This window comes from Ammospiza caudacuta, chromosome 6 (assembly GCF_027887145.1).
Source record: "Ammospiza caudacuta isolate bAmmCau1 chromosome 6, bAmmCau1.pri, whole genome shotgun sequence".
Classification (NCBI taxonomy): domain Eukaryota; kingdom Metazoa; phylum Chordata; class Aves; order Passeriformes; family Passerellidae; genus Ammospiza; species Ammospiza caudacuta.
This window is the reverse complement of record NC_080598.1, coordinates 18,907,859-18,935,405: the sequence shown is the minus strand read 5'-3', so window position 1 is coordinate 18,935,405 and position 27,547 is coordinate 18,907,859. Positions and strand designations below refer to the sequence as shown.

At 37.7% G+C, this 27,547-nt stretch overlaps 1 protein-coding gene across 1 annotated transcript in view; it reads left to right on the top strand.

Annotated features, from left to right (window-relative positions):
• Positions 1-27,547, top strand: part of KCNQ1 (potassium voltage-gated channel subfamily Q member 1) — a 329,407-nt gene that overhangs the window by 87,752 nt on the left and 214,108 nt on the right. Inside the window, exons 7-13 of the mRNA XM_058806463.1 lie at positions 1,105-1,215; positions 3,722-3,817; positions 6,082-6,204; positions 7,221-7,362; positions 8,675-8,701; positions 11,046-11,111; positions 14,015-14,135. Coding sequence (XP_058662446.1) covers positions 1,105-1,215; positions 3,722-3,817; positions 6,082-6,204; positions 7,221-7,362; positions 8,675-8,701; positions 11,046-11,111; positions 14,015-14,135 — 686 coding nt within the window. The remainder of the gene's footprint in view (positions 1-1,104; positions 1,216-3,721; positions 3,818-6,081; positions 6,205-7,220; positions 7,363-8,674; positions 8,702-11,045; positions 11,112-14,014; positions 14,136-27,547) is intronic.

Sequence of the window (27,547 nt, the reverse complement as noted above, 5' to 3'; positions counted from 1 at the left end):
ATCAGCAGCTGGGGAGAAACTTGCAACGACCATCCCCACCTCAAGCTGCCCCTTTTGTCCTGGGTTTGACTTGCACACAGTGACTTTGCTTAGAGGGTGGGCACGTTCAGGACAGGGTGAGGATGGCCTGTGTGTGACTGTGGGACCAACATCTGTGTCCTGGGCGCTGGAAACCCACAGGGCCAGAAGAAAGTCTGACCAGCCAACAGCTGAGCTGTGCCTCAGCTGCTTGAGGGCTCCATGTGGTTTCCCATGCTCTGATTTGCTTAGCCTTCCTCGAAGTCACAGATAAAAATATCTCTAATTTACAAATGCAGAAATAGCTGGTGACATAGGTGAATTTAAATTGTTCTCAGATGCCAAATGTATCCTCCTGCTTCAAACAAATACGTTCTTTCCTTGAGCTCATGCAAATAATGACTTACTAAGCTTTGTTATGCTGCATCACTGTGGTGGTAATCTTTGCTTCAGTGTTCTGAAGGGCAAACTCAACAGATGTTTCCTGCATTTAAATCATCTGTTCCTGCTCTCAGTGTTTTATATGAATTGGTGATTCATTGGGCTGTTTTCAGCGTCTTTACTACATGGAAAATGTTCAGCCTCTCTTGCTATTTGTACCAATGTTATCTCTAGAGTGCTTCATGCCTGACCTCAGACACAGTGCCTGCTTACAGTGTGTGTCTGTGCTCTTTCCATGCAGCATTCTCAGCAAAATATTCTCCTGCCCATCAACCAAATCACAGCTCAGAACTGCTGGCAGCCTTTCCCTAAGGAAACTGTGTGACTGGGCAGGCAACCCCTGTCCCAGTAACTTAGTGTGCTGTGCAGTTGCCTCAGCCATGAATGCTTAAATTACGTTGCAAGATTTTAAAGGTGTATTTTGCTGTGATTCAGTTTCCTATATATGTTTTTCCATTCAGTATTAGGTGGGGAAGCAATCCTGGAAGGAAGAGTTAACCTTCATTAGTGTCGCACAGGCTGACAGTGGGAGGGTCAGGAATGCAGCTAATGCTTCTTTGAAATAAAAAAAAAGGAAAAGAGAGCAACAAGCCCAAAATGCCTTGTTAATACTTGCTGTAATGCCCTCTTTATTTCTCTTTGCAGGTGACTGTTACAACTATTGGCTATGGAGATAAAGTGCCACAGACCTGGATAGGAAAGACAATTGCCTCTTGTTTTTCAGTGTTTGCAATCTCATTTTTTGCACTGCCTGCGGTAGGTTCTCTTGTACTTTTGCAAAAATTTGATGCTGATTCATTACTTATCAGAGGGAACTTCTGTTATTGATTCTTTAACCTTTCATTTAACCTGGTTTTGTGTCAGCTCTGTATTAAGCTTGTATATTGTATCTGAAATTTATGTAGCTTGTAGAACAAAAGAGCTTCTAGAAGTAGCTAAATAAATATGCAGTGGTTTTTGTATGAGACACTAGATTTGAGAAGGATTTGAGGAAGAGATGTTTAATTCCATGTAATTTTCCTAGCCTATCTCAGAAGTGTAAAGGAAATTATTTCTAATTACTTCTTTGTGATGACTTAATGATGTTTTGGTTTTTTTAAGACATTCACTCATAGTTTACTCAACTGAGTAGGTCCAAGGTGAACTGGAGAATTCTCATGTACATCCTTCTTCTAGAAAAGCTTCCAAAAATATGTCACTGTCAGAAAGACAGCAATCAGCAGCCAGAGACACCGATGCAGTTCTTCACAAAATTAATATCTGTCCATGGCAAAAGTTCTATTTTCAAAAGTGATCTAGAACTGACCTTTTGAAGCTGTTCTGGCACTTTATTTGCACTGAAAACAGGTTCCTGAGTGCTTTCAAACAAGAAACAAGGCACTTGAGTTCCAAGGGTAAATTCAAAATCAGCAAATCTTGGACTATGGTTTGCAAAATCCAAATATTCAGTGCCAGGTGTAGCTAAGGGTGTGTTTTCCACAAATTTAGCCAGACTCCTGAACTGTGCTGTTAAAATGTTTGTGCCACCGGAAGCATTCTGTTTACATATTTATTTTTTCAATTCAGGGACACAAGCAGTCATGTTAGCAGATGTTTGTGTAGTTCTAATGAAGAAGTGGTGGGGATGGTACAGAACAGATGGGATTACTTTTATGCCAGTACCATCACAAAAGTTCTTCACAGCATGAAAACTCCAGTGACCTTTTAAAATTAGTTGCCTACTTTAAAAGTACATAACCTTTTATAGAAGAGGATAATTAAGTTCTTTAAATTCTCCAGCATCAGTTTGCCTTTAAAGCATATGCTTCCCCCCCTCCTCATTCTAATCTCTTCCACTTTATTTTGGAAGAGAAATCAGATAAGTGAAATGATTGGTATGGAAAATGCCAAAAACTACTTTTTTTGACTGAAGAGTGTTGATGGTGGGGTGTTTTGTTTTGGTTGGTTGATTTTTTAAAATCAGTCTAAAATGCCACAAAAATGTTTTATAAATGATTGTGTAGCAGCTGTGCCTTCACAGCCATGTTTTATGATTACCTGTCAGATTTCCCTAACCTTTGTTGAAGTAGAACACCACCAATCACCCCTTTATTAGTGGGATTTTCCTTACTGAGTGAAGTTGTTCGTGTGGGTTGGCCCAAGGGGGAATTCAGGGTTTGAAGCTGTATTTCAGACTTTGGTGGTTTGAAGCTGTATTTCAGACTTTGGTGTTTTAAGTAGGAGGATCTGGCTGAGATCACAGTCAAAAGTGATTGTAGTGGCTAAATGCAACTGGTGTGGGTTCTGGATCTGGCAATGATTTCCACTCATTTCCCAAATATGTGGTGTGTGAGCATCATCATCTCTTTGATCTTTACTAAATCAACATGATAGGAAGGGCATTTCATGTTCCTTTCAAAATATTTAATGATTAATAGAGTTCTTAGAGGTCGAGCCAAGATTCCTGGCTGCTCTGATGCCTTCAACTGTGTGTAGAAAAAGAATTGTGCTTTCTTGAGTAGGTGTAAACATGTAAGACAATTTATAAAAGATTTCATTTTCACCTGTTACTAAAACTTCTGTTAAATATGTCTATAGCTGTGCAAATGACCACATAAATGGTTTTGCTCTTTACTTAAATTTGGACTTCATATCTGTATTACATTTGGAGTCTACTTCAGGTTTCACACCATCCAGTGCCATTAGTCCATGTCCCTTGTCCTGAGAGTGAATTGGATGGCTTTGTGTTCAACTCAGTTGACCACTTTGAAATATGGCTCTTTCTTTTCTTCTTCCTCTTTCCTCACTCCCACCAGGGATTAATATATGGATATAGAAATTACCATACCATAGTTAAAAACCCACTAGACCTTTTTACTACGGTATGGTAATCATGCCCTGCCAAAGCTTTATTTCTTATGAAAATGTAGTTGAGCCCATCAGGTTGATTTTTTTTTTTCTCCTGTATTCTGTCATTTTCCTACACAAGACTTTGTGAGACTTTTAGAGGGTATGAAATGTCATTTCTGTTTCCTCTTTTGGGTCTGAGTCCAGCAGGCTTTGCATCAGGGCATGATAGCATTCACAGTTGGCTTCAGCAAGTAATAACTGAGACTAAAAATTTCACTGTATTAAGTCATTTCCTCAAAATAATTAGTTGGGTTTTATGATGCTGAATAGAAGTTTATTAACACAACATAATTTGGCAATTTTATGTCGGGCTCTTTCCCTCCACTCTTAAAAAAAAAAAAAATAAAAAAAAGTTTTTTTCTTCTTTCCACAGGGAATTCTTGGTTCAGGCTTTGCCCTAAAGGTACAACAGAAACAAAGACAGAAGCATTTCAACCGTCAGATTCCAGCTGCTGCTTCTCTTATACAGGTACTGAGTTCTTGCATATTGCATACTGTAATCTCTTTCCATTTATAGTAGGTTTTTTGTTGTGGTTTTTATTTTTTTTCCAAGCTGTTGGCAATTTTTCCCTCCCTGATTCCCATTAAAAACTGTACAGAAATTACAGATGCAAGTTTTGGAAATCCAGTCTTTAATATAAACTAATGAGCAGAAAAGTGCACTCCCAAATCAGTGTAAACTGTTTAATTTAGCTGGTTAAAATCAAAACTGAAAGTTATCCTGCAATTATTAAGCAATTTACCTGAGGAAAGTGTTGTGAAATGTTATGCTTAGAGTAATGAAAAAACAAAGAGGAAGTTTTACATAGAATTGTGCTTTAAAAAATATATTGTTGCTTGTAAAGACAAATGTCAAATATGCTTCAGTTGCTACAACTAAATTCTCAAAAATTTCAAATTTAGGAGAAATATGTCAGAATCTTAAATAGGAAATGTTGTTTGGACTTTTCAGCTCTAGAATAGGTGGCTGGAAACCACTGGGACTCTTTAAAATCAGTCTTTTCAGGTAGAATAACTGACTGACAGGGAAATATTGATCCCCCTGTTATAAATGGAATTGCAGTTCAGTATCAGTATTGTAGAAGTGATTTTATCCTTTACTTTGTTGGAGCCAGCATTGCACCCTGGAGAAGTATTAACATGGTTTCATTCTAGGTTTTTCCAGCTTTTCCTCCCTCTACTCAGTACCTGCACATAGCTTTAGAAGCACAGAGATCAAATTTGAAAGGAAACTTGATACATACCATATAATTTTTTCATTCACATATGACTTATTTCTCTAGCTTCATGAGTGAATGTGGGTTTCCAGGTCAGGATCTTTATGGAAACAGTAGCTAACTGTAAAGTTTATGCTTGAAACTAAACAGTCTCAGAGTTTATGTGAAAAAGGCCCTGGTTATAGCCAGAGATTAGCTAAAAATCTTGAGACTCGTATGGTGTGGTTTTGTAAAGAAAGGATTTTTTTTTTAATGTTCCCACTGATTCTTTTGGGAAATGAACACCAAATTATTGGTAAGCCTGAGACTGCATGTCCAGAATGGGTTCCATTAGAAATGTTAAGGAAGAGTAAAGGATAGACAATGAGTTCCAGAGTACCCGTTCTTAATAGTTGTAGTCATGATTTACTAATAGTCTCAGACTTCTGAATGCCCAATTCAGTAAGTGCTCTACAAATGACTTACAAAAAGATTGTTGTTAAATCAAGATGTTTACAAAGCAGGTACAAGACAGCAGAACAGCCTAGATGAGTAATTTTCTTTCCTTGTATTCCTTCTTGGTTTCTTCTAGAGGTCATTTGTTTCTTCCACTCTTCTGTTAATCATGGAGGGATTTATATGGTGATATAAGTTTACTTACTCATATCACCATATATCACCTGTAAGTTTACTTACTCTTTACTTTCCAACTGCTGTTTCTTTAGCTCTCTCATTCTGCCTTGCTTTGTTTCTTTCATGCAGGGTTTTGTGGCCTTCCCTGCTTTAGATTGTTTGTGTATAAGTGTGTCCTTTCTTCATGTAGTAAGTGAAGATCTGCCTTTTTAATTTGGAGACTCATTATTAATCAATTCTGGTATTTACACAGTTAAGAGAGAATGCAGTAGTGTTTTCTTGTTGGTCTTGTTTCCTAGCCCTGCTTTTCCTCCCTTTTGCCTTAGAACATGGGACTTTAGCATTGGTGGTTGGCAAGAGGGAGTTCTGGGTTTGGGTTTTGGCTCTTGGTTAACCACTGGTACTATTCTGTTGTGCCCACAGCTGCATTTCTTCATATGAATATAGCCCTACTGACCACATCACAACTCCTTTTTTTTTTTTCTGGTCATATTTTTGTGAGGCATGAAGGAACCATTTTTGTCTTTTTCTGAGTAGGGGCCTGTAACATAGGATACAATAGGCAAAATGCCTAAAGTCAGGTAGGAAACTGGGGCAGAACATAAAATTTAGACCCTTTTTTGAGTCTGGTCTAGAGCTCTCTCTCATTATTTGTTTGTTGCTACTGAGAATATAAGTTGCACTTGAAAGGACTCATCTTTCTGTGTGGTTTCCCAGTTCTAACTATGTGGTTTCTATTTACTAAATAAGAGTTCTAAACCATGCTGGGTTTGTTTCCAGAGGGCAAATTCAAGAATATCATTAAGTAAAGAATGACTGTGATGCTACTTGAAGTTACTGTGTTGTACAGCGAACCACTGATCTGATTGAATAATTGTTCTGTTGCTTAAAACATTTGTTCCAGACTGCATGGAGATGCTACGCTGCAGAAAACCCAGACTCTTCTACATGGAAAATTTACATTCGAAAACCTGCCAGGAATTACCATTTGCTCTCACCCAGTCCAAAACCAAAGAAATCGGTGATGGTATCAATAACTAATTGATTCACATTATAGTAATTTGAAGATTTTAAGTCAGATTGAGTTTTTTTACTCTTTAGAGATTATTTGTTCTGCTTGTTTTACAGATTATTACTTGGTTTCAAATTTTGATTTACATTTCAGTTTTGACTGAGTATACAAACATTATAAATTAGAAGCTGATTTGCTGAATTTCTCTAAACTTGATTTTTTAATGGAAAAGAGTAATAATGACTTAACTCAGGCACGTCAGCTAGTTACTTACTACTGTTGTTTGAAAAACTATAAGGAAAGGTAAAAAATAAAAAGAAAATCACTTTCGTCATATTTCCAAAATCGTAACTTTTAATTGATTCAAACAAACAAACAAAACCCCAAAAAAGCCTCTGTTTCTCTCACCTATTGATTTTGTGATTTTCTAAGCTTTTATGGTAAAGACTTCTTGTGCCTTCATAGAGTAATATTGTCCTAATAACAGATTCCATAAGTTCAGAATTATTTTGTTTTAAATACAGCAACAAAACCCCTTTGTCAGACTCTTTAGATTATGTAGTACACCATCCTCTGCATTGTAAGAGTATTGCACAGCAGTCTCAAGCTAAATGGAGAGGATGTTGTGCAAAAACCTTCTCTTGTATCTCCAAGGTTCATCTGAGTTCAGTAGCAATATATCCATTGGCTTTGTGCTGAAGGTGTGATTTATTGCATCCATAAAATGATAAAGATATTCTGGAATAGTTTGATTTATATAAGCAGCTGCATAACTAGCAGATTTTCTATTTTAACTGCAGGCAAGGGATTTGGAAATGACAATGTGCAGAAATCTAGTGATTAGCCAGTTTTGGCAGGATGAGGGGGCGACATAATGAGAAACACAGTGCAGGATCGTGCAAATGTAATTCAGGCACTCTTTTAATTGGTTATAGCTCATTGGGGACTGTGTTATTATTGAAGGCGTCACTGAAGAGACAACTCTGTGTGACTTGGTTTGAGTAATTTAATTTATGTGGGGTTTTATTTAGGTTAAAAAGAAGAAATTTAAGTTAGACAAGGACAATGGGCCTTCTTCTCCAGACAGGATGTTGGCTATACCACACATCACTTATGACCACGTGGCCGAGGACAGGAAAACTGATTTCAGTTTTGAACCATTTGAACATGCTGGTAAGAAACTCCATTATAAAATGCCAGTAACTGTGATGAGTTCCATGATTAGATTTGCATACAGGTCCTTTTTAGTATCTGTAGTAAAGAGGGAAAGAACAAGCTCTTGTCATTCTAAAGCAAGAATACTTTGCTTTTTTGCCTTTGGTTGCTGGCTTGTCTGGGTGAGGTTTAACCATTGCTTTAATGAGCATGCTTCACTGCAGACAAAATAATTTTTCATTTCCGCCTGCTGGAAGAGCTGGTTAGGCTCTTCCAGCAAGCAGACTCTTAGGCTGGTGCATGCATTCCCCAATTCTGCAATTGATTGAAATTACAGGGATTAGCTGTCAGCTTTTCCATGTGAAATTTACCCAGGATGTGTTACTATTGTGCTTGTACCTGAACCAAAAAGGATTGGTGTGCCTTGGCTGCACCAAACATAGTCTGCTACATGAAATCATCATGTGCTCATGCCATCTGCTCTGTGCAGTAGGCTGTGAATCAAGTTTTGAAAGCAGAAGTACTTAAGATAAATGTGGATCCATCTGTATTAAATGTCACTGTAAATGTACAAAATGGTACAGTATGACGAAAAAGAAGACAGGACGTTGATAATCACCTTATGATTAATAGCTTATCTATATTTGCTTTTGCTGCACTGAACTTCCAGAATAACTCTGAATTTAAAATGTGGCATTTTTACAAATGTACTTTTATTGGAAGTTTTTAATGTGTTGCTCAAATTTTGGCAACAAGAGCAAGGTTTAATTTTTAAGGTGTGTTTTATTGATTATAGATACCTTAAGTACTTATGTTTTTTCTCCTAAAAAATTTGGCTGACATGAATAAACATAATGGACTTTAAAATAAGACAGCAGCATGGGCTGGCACTGGACATATTTTAGCTCAACCAGAAAGTCTTGCCTTCCTTGTGCTATTTTGGTGTGCTTGTGTTTTGTTGTTCTGCATCATCCATGCTTTTCCACTGTTTCTTGGCCTCTGCTAAGGAATGGTTGCCGGTTGCATCTGCTGGTAGAAATGACATAGCTGCTAAAAGGTGGACAAGTACTGAGTGTCTTAAAATTTGAGTACAGACACTTTCTTCAAAACAATCAAATTACAGAACCATGCTTAGAGTTGTAAAGTCCCACCTTTTACCACTAAATTTCTGAGCTGATTAAGGACAATACAATTTGATGGCAGCCTGCTTTTGCTATTTCAAAAGTCAGCTCTATAGCTTTCTGTAAAAGGATTTCTCTCATTTCTTCTGACACTTATCTTTTTTCTTTTTTATCTGTGTTCTCCTCTATAAACTGTTACAAGTATACAGGACAAACAGGAATGTTAAAATTGCCTGGTAAGTTGAGGAAAATAATTCTGTTTATGGCATGCCAGCTTATGACAGTGTAATGTTTGCAGTGCTTTTCATGTGTGTCTAGTGCCGTATAATTTCTAAGAAATCTTTTGCAGCCAAGGAGATCTAGACAGACAGAAAATGTGCATTCTCACACTTGGAATCACAACTGCACCCAGTCTCATTACAAAGAGAAAACTGAGCACTCATTTGTATAAGTACAGAACCTCTAATGGTTTTATATTTGAGAAAAATTGCTCATGCATATATTGCCAATAGAAAAATATAATTTTCTATTAAATAAGGTATAATTCATCCAGTAGTTATCTAAGCATATGATGCAAATTAATTTCTAAATAACTTAATTAGGTTCAGATTTGACCCCCGAGTGCTGTGCATTCTGAAGTACATGCATCTGTTCCTGTAAAAATATGCTGTCGATATTTGTGAACAGATGGGGACCCATAAATTAAATAATTTATTTTACTGTTTGTCTGGATTCTGTGATCACTTAAGCAGCCATGTAGTCCTGTGATGTTTCTAATGTGCTTGCTTAGGCACTTCCTTAGCAATTGAGTGCTCCCCAAAGACAGCAGGATTAGGGCTAGGTCTGGGCAAAAGACCTCTGTGGTTTAGTGAGAGTGCTATGAGCCACCTGTAAGTTTGCTCTGAATCCACTGCAGACAGCAGAGGCTTCCTTCCAGTGACTGAGTGCAAGGATGCTCAGGCTCAGATTAAATTGACAGAAATGGCAAAGTTCAGTTTCACCCCTGAACCCACATGGGACACAGGTGCAATTAAGGTGTTAAAACAGCAAAACCAAACTGAATCTCTTGGATTCCCCCCATCAATCCTTGATTTTCCCAGTTTCCACCATTCCACGAGGTGCATCTTTGGTGGGGATAGACATGGTGGAAGAAGATGAGGAGTGCAGAAAGAGCCACCAAACAAATCACCTGTTTTACGTGAACAAGAAATGCCTTCATCTTGGGGAAATATCAGAGGAGCTTTACCAGCCATGACAGGTTCAGTTTCTGTGTCCCAGCCAGGCAACCAGACCTCAGTGGAGCTGAGAGGGTGTCCAACACTGTTCTCACAGCAGCTCAAAGAGGAGAGTGTGTTATTTTACTTTCTGTGAAAAAGATTATCTGCACAGAAAACTGGAGCTGCCAAGTCAAAAGTTTAGAAGGAAGAAACTAGAAAGTACAAGGATAAAGGAAACTCATTCAGCTTTAATTAGGCCTTCAGAAAGCCTCTAGTAACATATCCATATGCTGCTTTCTCACATTCAGTAAATTTTTGAGCTGCCCACTTATACTTCAGTCTTCACACTCCTGGATCCCTCATCTGGCTTCCCTGCCAGTATTTTGTGCAACAAGGGATTTCCAGCTTTTTCTCCCTCCTTTTGTTCTCCTGGCATCGTCAGTACAGCAAAACCCAAAGGATCCATGGCCCATCCTGGCTACTGCAAAAATTAACCTTGTCCTGGCTGGAACCAGGACGTGTGTAGCACTGAGAGGACACTTGCAAAATGAGGGGCTTTTTTTCCGTTTTTTTACTCCAATGCATTTTTTATTTTAAGAGTTTTTCTCATTGCATAAAAGGCACCACTCCTGAGAAGTATCAGCCTGTCCAAGTGTGTGAATTCACAGGCAGTTCTTAATCAAATAGTTATTAATAGCATAATGCTATTCAAAAGAACTAAACACAATGTAAAGATTGTGTGTTTTGCTGAGACTCCTTCTCATCACTGACTCCTCTTGCTTGCCTGAAATATTTCCCCAAGAAATTCAGCTTGAGGCAGGCACTTGGTTTACTTGGTTGAAGTGGGCAGCTTCAAAAACTTTTTATGGGATGTGCTTGGAAGCTTCAGATGTGGGTGTCCAAACTGCCCCATCTACCTGGCAGCACTGAACCCTGACCAGGAGAGAGCTGCTCTGTGAACAGTGTGAGCCAGAATGAGAGGGGTCTGACTCGTGGGACACTTAGGAAAGGGAAAGACTTGAGAAACCCAGAAGTCTGGAGGAAAGGGGCAAACAGTGACTGGCCTGTAGGGAGGAATATCTTGCACCAGTTGACACTGCCGTGAAAAATGAGCTTGGAAAAGCCATGACCCCTCCACAGTGGCCAGTGAACATTCTGCCAACGTGAATCTGCACTCTTGTACAGTTTCATACACTGTTTTCTATAGTATTTTAAATTTTGTGTCAGGTAGAATATACTAAATTTTAGGTATGTCTGCATCTCCTTAGCTGTCTGTCTGGATCTTCTATTTTTTTTTTCTTTTATTTTTTTTTCTTTTCACTTCTCCTATCTCTGTCTCATGTGCATCTTCACTCTGACTCAGATTGTCAGCGCTCCTGGCCATCCTTTTCCACAGACCAGCAGTCTTCCAGCGCTCCTTCCTCTCCAGGTAATGCTCATAATATTTCATTGTTCCATCATGTTTCATCACCTTTGTTAATTACTAAATCTTTGCAATGCTCTGTCTGGAGCTGTTTTCTGTGGCACAAAAAATTATAGAGCTGGTTTCTAAAAAGAGATGTTTGAGTAGAATTTTGAGTCTGGAGGTTGTTCAGGTTGTAAATTGAAAATGTTCAAATTCACCCATTATTATCCATTGAAAACTAATGTCTAAAGCTTCATCTTTGTTTTTCTCTTTAGCCTTCATATGTAGAAATTGTGTCTTTTTAAAGCATATTCTTAACACTGCTTTCTAAGACAGACTTGTCCAATGTCTAATGGCTATGAATTAATTTTCATAAGTCAAAAAATGTGCTCCCTGGTGTTCTGCTTGAGCCCTGTTTCAAGGCACTTTGAGGCAGAGAAACTCTCATAAGGCCATGGTTTTTTCTTAGTTATGATCATCTCAGAAATTTTTAAAACAGAGGGAAGCAGATACCATATTTGCCTCATTCTAATCAGCTCCTGCTTGCTATGTGCTCACACAAGGGTTCTTTCAAATAGGCCAAAGCCCAGTCTTGACTTTGGTGTTAGAATTTGAAATGCAGGGAATTTTCAAAGCTTAGAATTAAACAGAGAATTTGATTTGAGACATTGGAAAAGGCTTCCAAACTTAGGTACTAGAAGCGAGAATGTGACTTAATAGTTTAAAGCAGAAACACATTAAGAAGAAGAAGGTTTAGAGTTTTGGAATTTAGAATATAGAAAAAATAAAAGTAGTTACAAAAGGAAACAAGGAGTTTAGAGTGCTGTAGGTTATGTATCATAACTTGATTTACTAAAAAATCCACTGTAATGTGAGTTTAGGAGTTTAGTGCTGTAGGTTATGTATCATAACATGATTAACTAAAAAAAAACTTAGACTGTAATGTGATCCATAAGATGAAATATTTAAGGATTAGGTCAAAAACATAAATATCCTTATTAGCAGTTTTTTATTAGTCAATAAATCCCATAAAAGTCTTATAACTAGGAAGCTTGTAAGTTTCTGAACCATACAGTAAAGATGTGAGCCAAACTCACCCTTCCTACCAATGTAGAAAATAAGAAAAATAAACCACACCATCTAAAAACTCAGAAATCCCATCTCTAACTCATTCAAAATTCCTTCAAAAATCCCCATACTTCTGGTTCTTTTTTCATTGTGCCAGTCCTTCTTTCCCTTCCCACAAAACTGGAAAGCAATAGCTGTGACTGTCCCAAGAACTGCTGTTGCTGCAGATCCCCCTGCGTGTGGAGTGTGCTGTGTCTCTCATGAGTGTTCAGCAAACACTTTACATGGCTTTAGGTTCAGCAGTTTTTATCACTTGCCATCAGGAAAACAAAAACATTTGCAAGTCCCTATTTGCTAGAAATTGGGAAAGTTTCATTTATGTCATGTAGAAATGAAAGCACTTAAAATTAATTTGGTGAAAGCCTGAAGAAAAGTTTGAAAAGTTTGAAACACATTTCACTGCACATCTCTATCTGGAATTATTTTGCTGGTTTCACAGCCATGTTTTTGAATGATGGCTATAGTAAAGGGATTAAATAGTATAATACCATAATATTAGTATGATGCTAAAAGCAAAAATAGAAATTAGTGCTTCCTAAAACTTGCTACAAAATCTTAATTTTTAAGTGCTACAAGTAGCTCTTGCTTGTAATAAATTTATCTCCTAACCGTTATCTTTTTTTTTTTTAACTGTGATTTCAGAGGTCATCCTTTCCTATTACAATTTCTGGAGTTCAGAGGCTTTCCTTTTGTAGTTTGGCCAGCCATGTGCTTAAAGATGAATTAATACTTTGTCTTCTGGTTTTTTTAAATTCAATTCCATTTCTCCCATATGAAAAGACCCAATTACCTGAGTAAAATGGTTACATTAAAAGAAAATAATTGTTTCCTGATATTCCCATTTGAATTCTCAGGAAATATCAGCTACATTTAAGTTATCTATTTTTGTTGTATTCCTTTAGGTTTTGTGTGGCTTTTTGGCAGACCATTATTTACTGCTATATTATAAAATATTTTATTGAATATTTCATAAATATAAGTAGAGTTTTCATAAATTGCAACATTTCATTTGTTTTATTGCATATTCCAGCCAGTTGGACTGACAAAAGTTTCTGTGGACTTGTCACAATTACCTATGATTTATATGGAATGTTATCAAATTTTATTTTCTGTAAATTCATTTACAATCATGTAAACCACAACAGTAGTTTTATTTATATGCAAATGTTGTGGCTTCTCTAACAAATGTTAGAGCCATGTTAGAAAAAGCACTTGGTGTTCTTAGTGTTAGTATCTGATAGAATTTCAGAGCCTGAGTTTAAAAATGAAAACTGTGACACTCTCCCTGAATTCTTGGATCCGTGAAAATGATGATCTATCTGCAAGTAAATCTGCCAGTAAAACTTTCAATTTCTGAAGTTTTGTGAACCAACCTTCCCAGTAAGAACTTTGTCTGGGATGAGCTGGAGATCTTGCCACCTGTCCTGATTCTGAGCCCAAAGTTGAGCTGGCCTCATGCCGTAGTGTGAGAGGGAACCAGCAAATTGTCTCTTAATAATGCAAGAAGAGCATTATTAGAAGAAGCTCTCTGTCATATAGATACTGAATATTCTAATGTATCAGGAGGACGAACACAAATAAAAAAAGAATAAAATTAGTTTTAATCTTCACCAGAAGTTCAAATACTTTGGGAAGAGGAAGAGTTAAAATTTTGCCTTTTGTGAACTCTGCGGTATGTGCAATTTTGGTAGCAACTTTTGTTTTCAGTATTCTTTTAAAATGTACAGCATTTCAGCGGTCCAGGTGAGCTGCAGACAAATGCTGTTGCTTGAACTGTTATCTGCATGCTTTTCCCACAGTAAAAAAGAGCCCAGCATTTCTAGATGTGAGCACAGGACCCTTCATCAGGACCAGCAGCTTTGCCGATGAGCTTGACCTGGAGGGCGAGACCCTGCTGACCCCAATAACTCACATCTCACAGTAAGTCCAGCCTGCTGAACTGGGCATTGGTTGGCTTAGACAAGAGAAGGCACTTGAGGTGGGAGGGGCTGACAGGGCTCAAATATCTCAGATGTTTGCGTCAAACCCTTTTCACCTTGACGTTGGAGTATCCTGTTCTGGCCGCCAGTAAATCTTCATGCTGACCTAAAGACAAGTTCACTTGGCTGTGACACAAGGCTTTAGTTTTCAGCTAATGTCTCTGGGCAGCTGATGGCTGATAGCCTCAAGATTTTTGTGTGGAGGCAATGTGTGGGAGTACTTGCCTGGTGAAGGTTATCTTACTCCCTCCACCATTTTCCAGTGGAATAGTTTTGAAGTGCAAATTTTACATACTACTGGTATGAAATAAAAGTCTCTCTATTTCAGCAGCACTTTCTCTAATGGTCAAATTATGTTCTACATTTGAAGAAAAACTCTGATCATTATTATTGCTTTGTTGTATATTAAAAAAAGATCTGACATAAGCCTGTAGGGGTGTGTGTATGGGACGGGACGTTAGTATTTTCCCTTGTGGAAGATGATTTTCCACTTGTCTTTTATGCTAAAATGGTATTTCAGGTTCTCAGATTATTCTTTAAAAAAAAAGTGTTGCAGCAGATTTTTCTTTAAATGCCTTTAAATCTTCTGACGTTGTGTAATTCAAAATCCTGAAAAATGTTAATTGTTTGCCATAGTAAATGTGTGGCAGTATACCCTCTAGTAGAGGAATGAAACAATGTTTTCCACTCTAGAAATGTGAGGATTTCTGCAGTGAAACCACAGATGAAAATTCTTGGCATACTTGTATTTCTGAGGTACAAAACATGTAGAAATGCCTGCTGCCAACTTCCAGGCCTTCTTCCTATACACTATAGTTAGCAGACTACTAAATATTACAAAATAATTTTTAGAGCCATTTTGGAAGGGCATTTATTAAAGAAAAAGAATATGTTTGGGGGGAGTCTTCCCTGTCCCCAAGCAAAGGTATTGGCATTTTCATCTGATTCACCCAAGTGTACATCTGTTTGTAGGAAGGGGATTTAAGAGACTTGTATTCTGGAAGATTTCTTAGTACAAGCAGGAGGAGGAAGTAATAAATTTCCTCAAGCCTTAGACAAGAACAATGGAGCAACAAAACCACTTTTTTTCTTTTTTTTTTTTTTAAATAAATTTGTGTGCTAGGAGTTTCCATTATCCTTTCTGAGTCTGGGAATTATGTAGCTATTTTTTATTGATACATTTCACAAAGCACTCTGTCATCTTTAAGTCCAGTTTGGGTAGTAGCTGAATAGGTGTGTTTCAGATGAAGAACATCACCAAACTTTTAGTAACATATAATTCTCTTTTACTCCCTTAATTTTTGGTTGTAACCTTTGTTTAAATTTCCCTAGATTGCTCTAAGGCATGAATGATGGGACAGTACAAAATCTGTACATTTGAATTTGAATTGAGCCTCTGCTAGGGTGGAGAAAATAGGATTCTTTGGTTCTTCTAAGACTTTTGGTTTCAATTGAAAACTGAATGAATTGGACGAAATGTAAAACTGGATAAAATGTTAATTTAAATCAATAAAAAATTAATTTAAATGTGTCCCTTTGAAATATGGGTGCCCAAATGTAGATCCTGAGACTTGTTTGCTTGAAGGTGCATGTTACTTTGTGCACAGTTAATTAAAAGGCCTTAAACAGTGTCAGATCAGCACCAGATATGAGGGTTAGTCAAAAAGTTAGTGAAAATCTGTGTTTTTTAATGCAAACCCAAATACTCAACAAAATTATGGGACTAGCCACAGTATAGACAGGTCAAATTAAGTGTGAGTATATCTAGTTTTAGGTCTTAAAAGTAGTTCATACTCTATCAGAGAAGCAGAAACACAAAGACATTTTCAGAATTGGAAGCATAATGTAAAATACTTGACCTGAGGATGCATGGATTTGGGATTCATGGAACTATTTCCTGACCAATTGCAACATGTGCATTAACTTATCCATTAATCACAAAAAGGTGACTCCAGAATAGATGTTAATTTTTGAAAGTCATGAATACATGAGTAAATTTTACATAGTTAATTTGAGACATGTAGCTAGAAAGCTTTTAGCCAACAGTATGAAAAATATTTCCTTTTGACAGGTAGCACAGATATGTCAGAACAGTGGGGCACATGCTGTGGTACTGAAGAGGAAACTCTTGGCATCCTTGTGGTTTAGAAACCAATGAGGCCGAGTTCCTTTCCTTTGCTAGTCCTGGAAAGTAAATGCCAAATTTCAAGCCTTGTGGTAAAGGGCTTAAGGCTTCCCTTTAAATTAAATTTCAGATCCCTGCTTGTTTATGCAAAAATTATTATCTTTTGGTAAATGTAGATGCATATTCTCACTGAGTTTAATAGTACTGGTTCTATGTCCAATTATAAGAATGCAGGTGTGGGGTTTTTTTTTGGCAGGACATATGTCTAACTCTATTTTAAACCTGTATTGAAGTAAATGTTGTATTTAATGTAGCCCTCCTTCTATGGAATTGCTAATGGGAAATCTTTCATTAAGAAAGACTACTCTATCACTTAACCACTATCAGTATCCCTTTGAGGAAACAAAAAACAAAAATAATAATTAAAGGACACTGAGGCCTGATGTTCAAACAGGACAACCTATAAAATTACCTGTAACAGTTTAAAAAATGAAACATCACACAGTGTGATGTTTCTGACAAAACTTGGTCCTTTAATGCTTGCTGTGGTCTGTTGTGTTGTAAAAGTGAAATAGAAAAGGGGACTGCAGCAATACCAGCCCTCTTCTCTGGACTTCTCACTGGTTTATTTCTCCCAGATTGTGTGTTCCCAGATTGTCTGCTGCTCTGTTTCACTGTGTTGACTCTTTGGTTTTATTTGCATTTTAAAGCAGTGGAAAATCAATGCTACTTGTAGCTGAGCCTCCATTACCAAGAGGCTCTTGCCCTGTGTTTGTGTAATTGCCTAATTTCAGCAATACTGTGGATCCAGCTGACTGCATGTATTTCTGGGTGTAAGCATTAGCTAACGTGACATATTTGTGATCCTGTTATTGGCTGTATCAAAATGACAATAATTCTTGATGTTTTAATGACTCTTCCCCAGATGTTTCAGGTATGTCATAACTAGGATGATGAAAATGCATTTAATTAGTTAAGCAGTGGGCTTGTCTATTTACATATAGAATAATTTTCTTCCTGCAGAGATATACTGATGTGATCTTAGATTTTATACAGTGGGCTTACACTCAAAGGAAAGCCTTACATTAAAAACAAAAAGCACTTCATTTTTATTATTAAGTGTTATAACGCTTCCATCCTGAAAGCGTTCTGTCGTGACATTTTAAAAATAACCCCCTCCTTGTTAAACAGTGTAATAGATGTAATAATTAAGCAAACAGATTTAGGACTTTTTAATAATTTCCAGACTGAGAGGACATGATAATGGATGGAAGTTTCTGAATTATTGAAATGGATGCTTTTGATCCCTTTGCAATATTTAAGATGAAGTGTGCTGGGAAACACTGAGTGCAGTGTCCATGGTGCTGCAGTTACCACTGGCTTTTGTTGGAAATAATGTTTTCTTTCTCTTTTCTTTTATATTTTTATGAAGTGTTCTATGTTTTAATTACCAGTATATAGGTTGTTGGCAAGAGATACAGCCACATTGCCTAGAACAAACAGTGCTGTATTTGTCTTATAACTGTCTCTTTTCTTTTGGATTATCAGTGAGTGGAATCCCTATTTGCTTTGATTTGCTAGGTCATATTGTAAAAGATTCCTGCTTTTATCTTCTTCTATTCCAAAATGACCTTCTGAAGTCTGAGCAAATATTTCAGTTTCACTCTCAAATGGGCCAGATGGAAGAGCTGACTTCTGCTGTCACAAGAATTCTCTTTGAAATGCTGTTAGCAACATTTAAACCATGACTTCCATGGGGTCCGTTTTATCATTAATGACAGGGCACATTAGAAGAAGAGCAGTGATAGCAGCTTTGTAAGAACATCCTTGAGTTAAGACCAGAGCTTAATGTTCAGTCATCACTGGTTACTGTCACATGCCATTTTTCCAGTCATTTGCTTGACTTGCTACAGAAAGGGCTTCAGTGCTTGATGGATGCTGGGCAGCATCCTTTCTCATTCAGCATGTTTCAGTGTGTCATCAAGCTCCCTTAGGAATTCTGCTTACAATCTGCTGATTTAATAGTAAAAGAGGAGGACTGTTTCCCTCAGTTATTCCCTTTGGTGTGGAAGGGCTGTGCTGAGACAAATGTGACATTAGCAGGGGCTGTTGCATCTGGATATATATATCTATTCAGCCATCCTATGCCTCACCTGGCGGCCCTTTGAGCTGGTGCCCGTTCTGTGTTTGTATGATAGGGAATAGGGGGGATCCCAGCAGACAAAACTGTTCCTGTGTTCTGCATCTGATGTCCATGGCAGACTTGGCTAAAGTTGACTGACTGTGTCTTCTGTAAAACAGGCAGTTACTTATGGTATTTATTTTTATATGTGGATTAACCTGAGATGTGCTGAAGACTTGGGCAGTTTTTCATGGTGTCTTATTTCACCCTTGATACTGCAGCAACTGAGCAGCTTCTGTCAGTGCAATCAGTGGTGTGGTGAACATCTGTCCGTGTGGTTACTTACCTCTTTTATCTTCAGGGAGCTTTTCTTGTGTACTGTGGTGGGTGGTTGTTTTTTTTCATAGAATAGACAGAGTGTGCAGTATATGTCTGTAGCTCTGAAAAGCAGAAGGGATAATCAGATTCCCTTTGATCCTGTAAAAGGCTGTAGCACTCCATCAAGCTGCAGCATTAATGTGCTGTGTTTTTAATATGAGCATAATCACAGTAAAAGACTTATATCAAAGAATTAACAAGATTAAAAAAATCAGGCAAGTAAGTAGAGTTTGCAATTTCACATCTTCTCTTTTTATTATGTTAACTTTCTATCTTTTTTTATTGGAGAGGGGAGTGCTGTCACTGGTGCTGCTGTTTGCTAGAAGTCAGTACTGTACAAATATCTCCTGTGTTAGAGGTTGCAAACCTGCATGAAATAAGACTGTTATGGTCCTTTCTCCCTTACTGCAAACTGTCCCTGATGCATTCAAGTGCAGTGCAAAATTACTGTTTGCCTATTTTATGTTACTGACATGGTATAAAAGTAATGTGTTGACTTTTTCTAGTGTACAAACCGTCTAGGCAGAAGCTAAGATAGCTTAGCTATTTCTTTTGTATTGCGGATGAACGTTGAATTCCTTGGTCTCCAAGTGCTGCTTTACATCTTGATTGATGTTGAGTAATTAAACCAGACTCCAGCTGCTTAGTGATTCAGAAGTACAGGGCTCCTCTGCTGTAAAAACAAGTTACTCCCCACTTACTAACTTTTATCATTGTTTACTTTGGGCATCATGCAGAATGATAAGTGCAACTGCTTCTTATTATTTTAATTTTTATTGAATGGTGGAGACAATAAAAATATCCTACTTTTATCTAATATTAAAAAAAGGTTAATTTTTTTATCATGGTTTTGAGTTAATTCCAGAATTAAAATTCAAGACAGGAATAAAGTTTTTCTGTTGCGAGGATGGAGAATGGCTTTACTTTTTGTTTAGATACATTGGATAACAAAAAGAAGTTAAAAACTTGATTAATTATTTGATAATGTGTGCACTTTCATTGGGAGTTATTTTATCCAATAAAAAGGATATGTTTAATAACATTTAGCATTTTATTAACGATGCAAAAATTAATAGATTTTAAAAAAATTGTTTACCAATACCATTTTTTTCTTTTTGTTTTTTTTTTACCAGCAAAGTTAGGAAGTTGTAAAATTTAATACTTGTAAGTAGCATTTAGATTTGAATACTCCAAAATCTATGGGCAACATTATGCCCAGAGATGCTGCATGGACTGTGCTAAATCTGTGCAGCAAAGACACTGGATTCAACATCAGAGCTTTCCAGCAGAAAACCTGGTATTGGTATGAGGCTGTAGGAATGCCTGTCAAGGTCAGTATGTGGCAGCCAAGAGACATCGTTGACTACTGAGGTTTATTCCATGTGCAGACACAAATTAGCAAATGCATTTTTAGGAAAAAAAATTATTCTGGTATTGGTCAAAATATTAGTGTTTGTTAAAAAAAAAAATTCTTTAGTGAAATGATGGCTGTGGATGAGTGTAGTCACCGATATCCATGTCTGTGCTTGGGGCAGAGTTGGAAACCAACAATGCCTAACAAGGAAATAGTTAATCTGATATATTTTTGACCTAATCATCTAGTTCCAGGCTGAGCTATCAAGTCCAGGCATGGAACATTATGGTATTTAAAACCAATAGCACATGTGACCTTTGTGCTTTAATACTTGGATCACTAATTTTAATAAGGTCTTGTTAGAGCATCTTTTGTCATAAAGTACACTTTATTGGAAAAACGGACATCAACAGCTGGTTTAAATATTGTTAAATAGTGCACCAGAACAGCAATGCTACAGGAAAATACTTTTCTGTAAAGTGTTAATGCACAGGGAAACAATTCCAAGAGGTGTAAATGGGTTAGTTTACCTGGCCTAATACTGTAATTGTCCAGGAAATTGCATGATGTACATTTTGTGGGTAAAAGTGACCTGAAAATTGCTTGAATATATTATCAATACATTTTCTTACTAACTTTGTGAAATTGTTGCAGGTTTTTTTCATAAGCAAATGCTGCTCCCAGTATGAGCAGTACCCAATCCAGACTAAATGCAGTGTTTTCCTCTTGCTGTATTTCTCTGGAAATTCAATTACAACATTGACACATTAAACACTTTCTTCTGCAGCTGCTCTTTCTGATCACTATTGATGATTTTTTTCCAAAGTTAAAAACATGGCCAAGTGTGATTAACACCCTGTTGGTGTAGCAAAGCTTACAGAAGTGGAAGGTTTTGGTTTAAACATTTGCCAAATCCATAGCAAAGCTGTAAAACTGGGAGCTCTCTGCATCATCCTGGATGCTGGGTGTGTGAAGTGCAGCATGCATGGCCTTGGCACTTGCTCTGGATAGAAAGCTCATAGAAGATCATGGAACTCTTGATTGAAATTTTTTTTTCTGTGACTGCAAGGACTGAATATAGTTGTGATTTCACTGAGGGTTTCTAACTTTGTCACCCTGTGTGTAGAACTGTGTTTTGTTTCACTTCCAGCAGGAAGTTCAGCTGGGAAAAACTGAAGTATTTTCACTGTCTTGCAGACAAAATACCTTAAATATCTTACACTAGTTGTCAGCTTGTTAGCAGACTAAAGCTAAGCACTGACCTATTGCCTGTGGTTGTGTTTTGGTCTGTGTTTTTCTCAGGTTCCTGTATACCTCTCAGTTCTGTGGTTACTGAGTGCTTTTTGGGATAAAAATAAATACAGAAGCTTGTTATTGTGAACTTGGCTGGTTACTCCTTTATGTCTGTCTTTCCCAAGGAAAACTGATGTTTGTGTTAATTTTTCCCTTTCCTCTTCCCATGTAAAATGTGGAGTATAATGTGAAAAGGGAAATTAATCAAAAAGTGGTAACTGGTGGTGGTGATCTATCCTCATGTCCTTTTGATCAGGGCCTGCCCAACACCCAGCCTCCATCTCCTGTGCAGCCAAGTGTCATTGGTACAGAAATGTGACTCTTCCTGAGAAGGGGACTTGTTGAGTGGCGTGGCTCCAAGGAACTTGGTCTTTCAGGAATTTTGGGCCCCTAAAAATTACAGCCTTGAAAACAGAGGCAGAGAATGTTCAGCATGACACAACGTCCTGCAGAGAGCTGGTGAAGTGAGCAGAGCACAGCAGAAACGAAACATTCATTTTGGTTAATGAAAGGTTGTGAGGGTGCATTTTGTAGGTGTAGTGTTTTTTGGAGGGATGGCACTTCCAAGGAGGCCAGTTCCATAATCCAGACTGTGCATGATTACAAAGCACCAGATGATGCCAGAAAAGTTTTGTGGTCATTACAGAACAAATAAGAAAGGCAGTGAACAGAAAACTGGTCCTTGCATTACTTGCAATTACTTACATGTCTGTGTCTGGCATTAAGTTCACTTTGGTGAAACCTTTAACATGTAGGCAGTGAAATGTATTTGAACTATCCTTATGACTTGATTTTTCCATGTAGTGCAGCTTTTAATTGAAAAAGCAGTTGAGCCCTTGTATCTATTTTTTTTTTCATAATCAGTACCTATTTGGCACTGTCTGTAACTTGGGAACACCTCATAGATACCAAAGTCATACCACCCCTGCTGAAAATTTTGACACCAGTATGTATGTAATTTGTTTGGGAATTTTTTTTTATAAAAGCAAACAAAAAAAATTGTCAACCAACTTAATTTTTAAAGTATGTGATTTTATTATAGAAATGCCTAATATTTTAAAAAATAGCTCATAATTTTTATTTGATTATAGAACCCCAAAATATCACAACATTCCTCACTACAGTGTAAAAGAAAAAGTATTTATTTTCTCTTTCCACCCTCTACTCTTTGCTATTTTTAAAACTGGGCAACGTTTAATGGTTCTTGTTATTACCCATCCCATAAAATAAATGGGTAATGCAGCAGGAACAGGAAGTCAGGTGTGCCTAATTAAACAGATGTTACAAAACTATCTGTGTTCAAACTGTGATAAATACACTAAAAAGTTGGCATTCCAGTCATTATTCTTGATTTTTAATTTCTTGGAACTTCAGAATTTTTAGGTTTTGTGAGAAATGTCTTTGTCTGGAAGGAAAGGTAAAGATTTGCACTAAGCTTTGTCCCAGAGGATTTGCACTGTGGTTGGTGTATGTGGAGCCTATGCCAAGGACCGGAAGGTAGTAGACCAGAAATAGCTGTGTTTGAGTCCTAAATTGGCTGCTGGGATAATAAATAATGGGGGGATGCAACCATAGTATTTATTCTTCAGTGAACTTAGAAAGTGTTCTCAGTCCATCTGCTTTTTATTTTAGAAACCTAACGCAATTCTGCCTATGTAAAGATTTCAGATGCTAATTTTGAATTTTGTGGGGGGTTTTGTGGTGGTTAGCTTTTTGGTTTGGATTTTTTTTTTTTAGACCACCCACATTGGGGCACCTGCCAGGTTTTCTGGGGTACTTCCTTTACTCTGCAGGACTCTGAGGTTTTCTCTAAGTGTGTGTGCTGTGTCTCATCCATTCATCATTATTACATCTTAATGTAGGTTTCAGGTTTGCTAAATTATGTTAAATCACTTCCATATTGAAACACATGAATAATTTTAAATTACTACAAACAGCAGGATCAGATTATTAGAGCTCTTAATTGTTTCTGTCTTTTTGTCTGAAAGCTTGAAAGCTTTCAGACTTTTCCTGTGAGTTATGAACTGAAAAATAATGTATGCCACAGACTTTGCAGTATTTCCACCAATAGCACATCTGAGCCATGGTACAACTAGGAACTCTTTTTCTGAGAGAAGCACAGTTTAAAGGTATGAACTTCTCACAAAAGCAGTTCAATATAGATCATACCTAATGGAGCTGTAGTCAGTATAGTTTGCAGATCAACTGAGAGAAGAATGTATTATTTAAAATATTTGAATGTCAGGAGTCTCTTGTTTGTTAATAACTTTTTTTATGCATGCAAGGTGTCCTTGTGTCAGAAAGATCTAGATAACAAAAAAAAAAAAAGGAAGGGAGGAAGGGATAAAAGCAAGCTAAGAATCTGAAGTCTGAGAATATTCACATCTGAATTGCAAGTTTTGAGTCCAGCTCCTACCTGATTAGGCATTTGTGTAGACTGCAGAACATAAAACATGCAGTAGAGAAAGGAGATTGATAGCTCTACAGAGTTACGCTTTGATGGAGAAAACATTCAAAGTGCATGTGGCAGTAGTGACAGGTCTGGTACAGAGACTGAAAAAAGAGGAGGAGAGGGTTTGGGTAGTAGGAAAACAAAATGAGTCAGCAAGCTGTACCTTCGTTCCTGTGTTCCCCTTGTCCCATCTGTACTCCCTTTGGTCAGCTCACTGAAAGGCTGGAGTGAATTGGGTTGGGGAGGGTTGGAGAGGAAGGGAAAAGTCTTGGGGATGCTGTGGAGAAGCAGATGGGTTGTAGGAGAATGAGAGAGGAGGAAAGAGAGTAATTGAAGGATGTAAGCTTCGGTGAACAGGAATAGCTGTATCAGCAGCAGCAGGAGGAAATGAGCTGAGGACATGGGAGGAAAGTCAGCTGATCTTGGTGATACCACTGGATGTGTTTATGTTTGGGATGTGATGCCTTTAATTCTATTGGCAAATTGATGTGTTTCAGACTCAAATCATTACAGTTGGCTTGACTGCTTTATTGTTTTCTGGTACTAAATTTGTGACGCTGCATTCTAGACATCTTGATTCTCCTCTAGGAACTATGTGGCTGTATATTCAGAAGTAGTAACGCCCAGGAAATTAACTTTGCCATTCTTAGTTCCTAGGTTTCCATCCATATAATTTGAAAAGTGAATATTTCTCCTGTATGTGTCTATGAGCCCACTTGGACTGTTGAGGTGCTTTGGGAATTTTCCCTTGGTAGTACAGTTTGTTTCACATGTTGAATCCAGACTTGTATGTTCAGAGCTGCCAGTAGGTTACACTGTGTGTCTGACCCAGTGAGCTCAGCTCACAGTCCTGCTGTTTCACTTCATTGAATTCATTCCATAACTGAATTACAGGGCCACCGAGGTGGTTAGAGGGAAGGAGCACCTCTCCTCTCAGGAAAGACTGAGAAAATTTGCATTTTTCACCCTGGGAAAGAAAAGGCTTCGGGGTGACTGAATTGCTCCCTTCAGTACCTGAAAGGAGCCTACAGGAAAGATGGAGAGAGACTTTTTACAAGGCTATATAGTGACAGTGACAGACCACAGGATTCAAACTGGAAGAGGACATGTTTAGATCAGATATAAGAAAGAATTCTTTACTGTGGGGGTGGTGAGACACTGGCACAGGTTGCCCAGGGAAGTTGTGTATTTTCCATCCCTGGGAGTGTTCAAGACCAGGGTGGATGGGGATCTGAGCAACCCAGTTCAGTGAAAGGTCCTTGCCCATGGCAAGGGGTTTGGAACTAGATGACCTTTAAAATACCTTCAACCCAGCTCATTCTGTGAACAAAGAGATGGTATAAAGAAAACAGCTTTTGAGATTAAAAAAACTATTTGCTTTAATTATTTTTTTCCTTATATTGTTTATAAACGTGATTGTGATTTAAGATCCTGTCACTTTGGTGTTGTGCAGTGCTGTTTTCCAAATTACTTTCCGTCATCCCTAGCTTACATTTTGTGTTTTCATAGTTACAAGAACTGTATAGCTCTGGTTTCATACTTAAGAAACTAGCTTATTTACTTGCTTTAGTAGGTTTGTCATATTAAGATGTGAGAAATCACACTTCTAATGGAAGGGGATGTACTTCGGCACGAGGGGGCAGTCATGTCATACATGACATTTTCCCTACTTGGGAGTTACTCAACTATGGGTTAATAGGCAATTGGGTAACTAAATTTGCATTGCAGAGTGGCATGAGTGCAGTCTTATATTTCAACAGGCTTCACTGATGCTTCAAGTAGAGTGTTTGCTAGAATTTCAGCAAAGATTTATTTGTAATCCTTATTTTGAAGGGTAAAAAAAAATCGGAGTGTGTATGATAAATTGTTTCAGTCTAAAGGTTAAAAATACATATATATGTGTATGATAATGTAAGTGTTAGATGAGATGACTGCAGTGCTTTCCACACTTGTCACCTACAGACTCAAGTGTTAATATCACCTCAAGATTGTGAAATAAGAGGAAATCTAAACTCTGAATACAAAGGATTTTAGTTGGAGAGTGTACTTGGTTTTAAAGTTGTTGATCTCTGAGAAGGATTGAGCAGGAGATCTCTCCAAATTTGTTTTGGACATGAGATAGGCCAGTGCTCAGGAAGCCTTATTTCCATCCTTCTGAGGCCTGCTCCTGGCATTCCTAAAGACGAGTTGGGTGATGTTCAATACAATCACTGCAGATTCAGTACAGTTGCTGCCATCAGGGCTTGTGGGGAGGTGTTAAAACTTCAAGTTGGCCAGATAAGTGATGGCATTTTCCCCCAGTCATTCTGCTTTGTGTTTGAATGATCCAGCTACGCCCAATACAAATTTGAAACTGTTTGATTTGCCTTGCAGGTGAAGTTGCATGAGCACAGTGTTCCAGAACTATAGTTTTAAAGTAAGGTGATTTTATTCTTTATGTGTTACAACACATCATGCAGCATAGGTCTTGAGCGCAACTTTCAAACAAGTTTCAAACATAGGTCCATGGTGAGAATAGGTCTCAGAAGAGAATGCAAAGTGGAAAACAAGTTAACAACTTAACATGTTATCTAACTCTAAGTTTGGAATTTGTTTTCTGTTAAGAGAGAACACATATTTAAAAGCTGATAGAGCTTTAGTATTCTGCGGCTGAACAAAGTTACCTATAGCGTTCTCTCACTTTAGCATGTCAGAATCTCCCTGGTTTCTCGAAACTATTAAAAGAAAAATGAAGAACCCTTGAAAGATGAGAAAAAATGTTGTAATGGTGCTGGAACCACTGAGTGCTCAACTAGATATTAATAGGGTGTAAGTGACTCAGAGGGGTGATAATCCTGAAGTTTATGTTGTCATCTCCTAGTGTGTCTCACTTGAGGTCATTATTGTAGAAAGTGGCTTTTTCCTTGATCCACAATACTTGGGAAGTTGTTTTTTTTTATGTTTCCTTATCATGGCTGACAGCATTTTGCTATGCATATTATTGTTGGCTGAATAATAGTTTCATCAGATATGGCATACTTTGCTGTCATGAAAGAATAAAGGGATTCAGGTGATTTGTCCTTCATGAGTTCCCTTATTTCAACTTCCTTTGCCAGGTGAATCAACAAGAAAAAATTGGACAGATGTGCAGACCCTGCTGCATAGGGGTTATTTGATCCTGTTGTCTCCATGTCACTCATCCCCAGAGGACTTGTGAACTTCTTGTCTGGCCTTACCTTAATTTCATAGGAGTTAAGTCTAAATGATACTCCATTTCATTAACTAAGCTGTTGTGTAGGAAAGGAGAAAGAGGAAAAGCTCACAGGTGGTTCCTCCACTGAAATGAAAGTCTTACAACCCACAAAGGGAGTTAAACAACCAGGTTTTGTAAATTCTCCTGTGCATAAAACTGTTTCTTTTATAAGAGAAAGGATGAGATGTTACCAAAGTTGAGAGCTGGAAAATGCCTGTAATTTAATGAAGAGAAAGCCCTATGAACGTAAAGATACAGGTAACCTCCACTTGAGCAGTGAAATTGTGAGGGAGGTGGCTGTGACAGGCTGTTTTCTCAGCCTTGTTTGCACTTCTTGTAGTAAGCCAGTATCTTTACAGCCATTGAATGACATCAGGGGCAAACCCCTGTCCTCCAG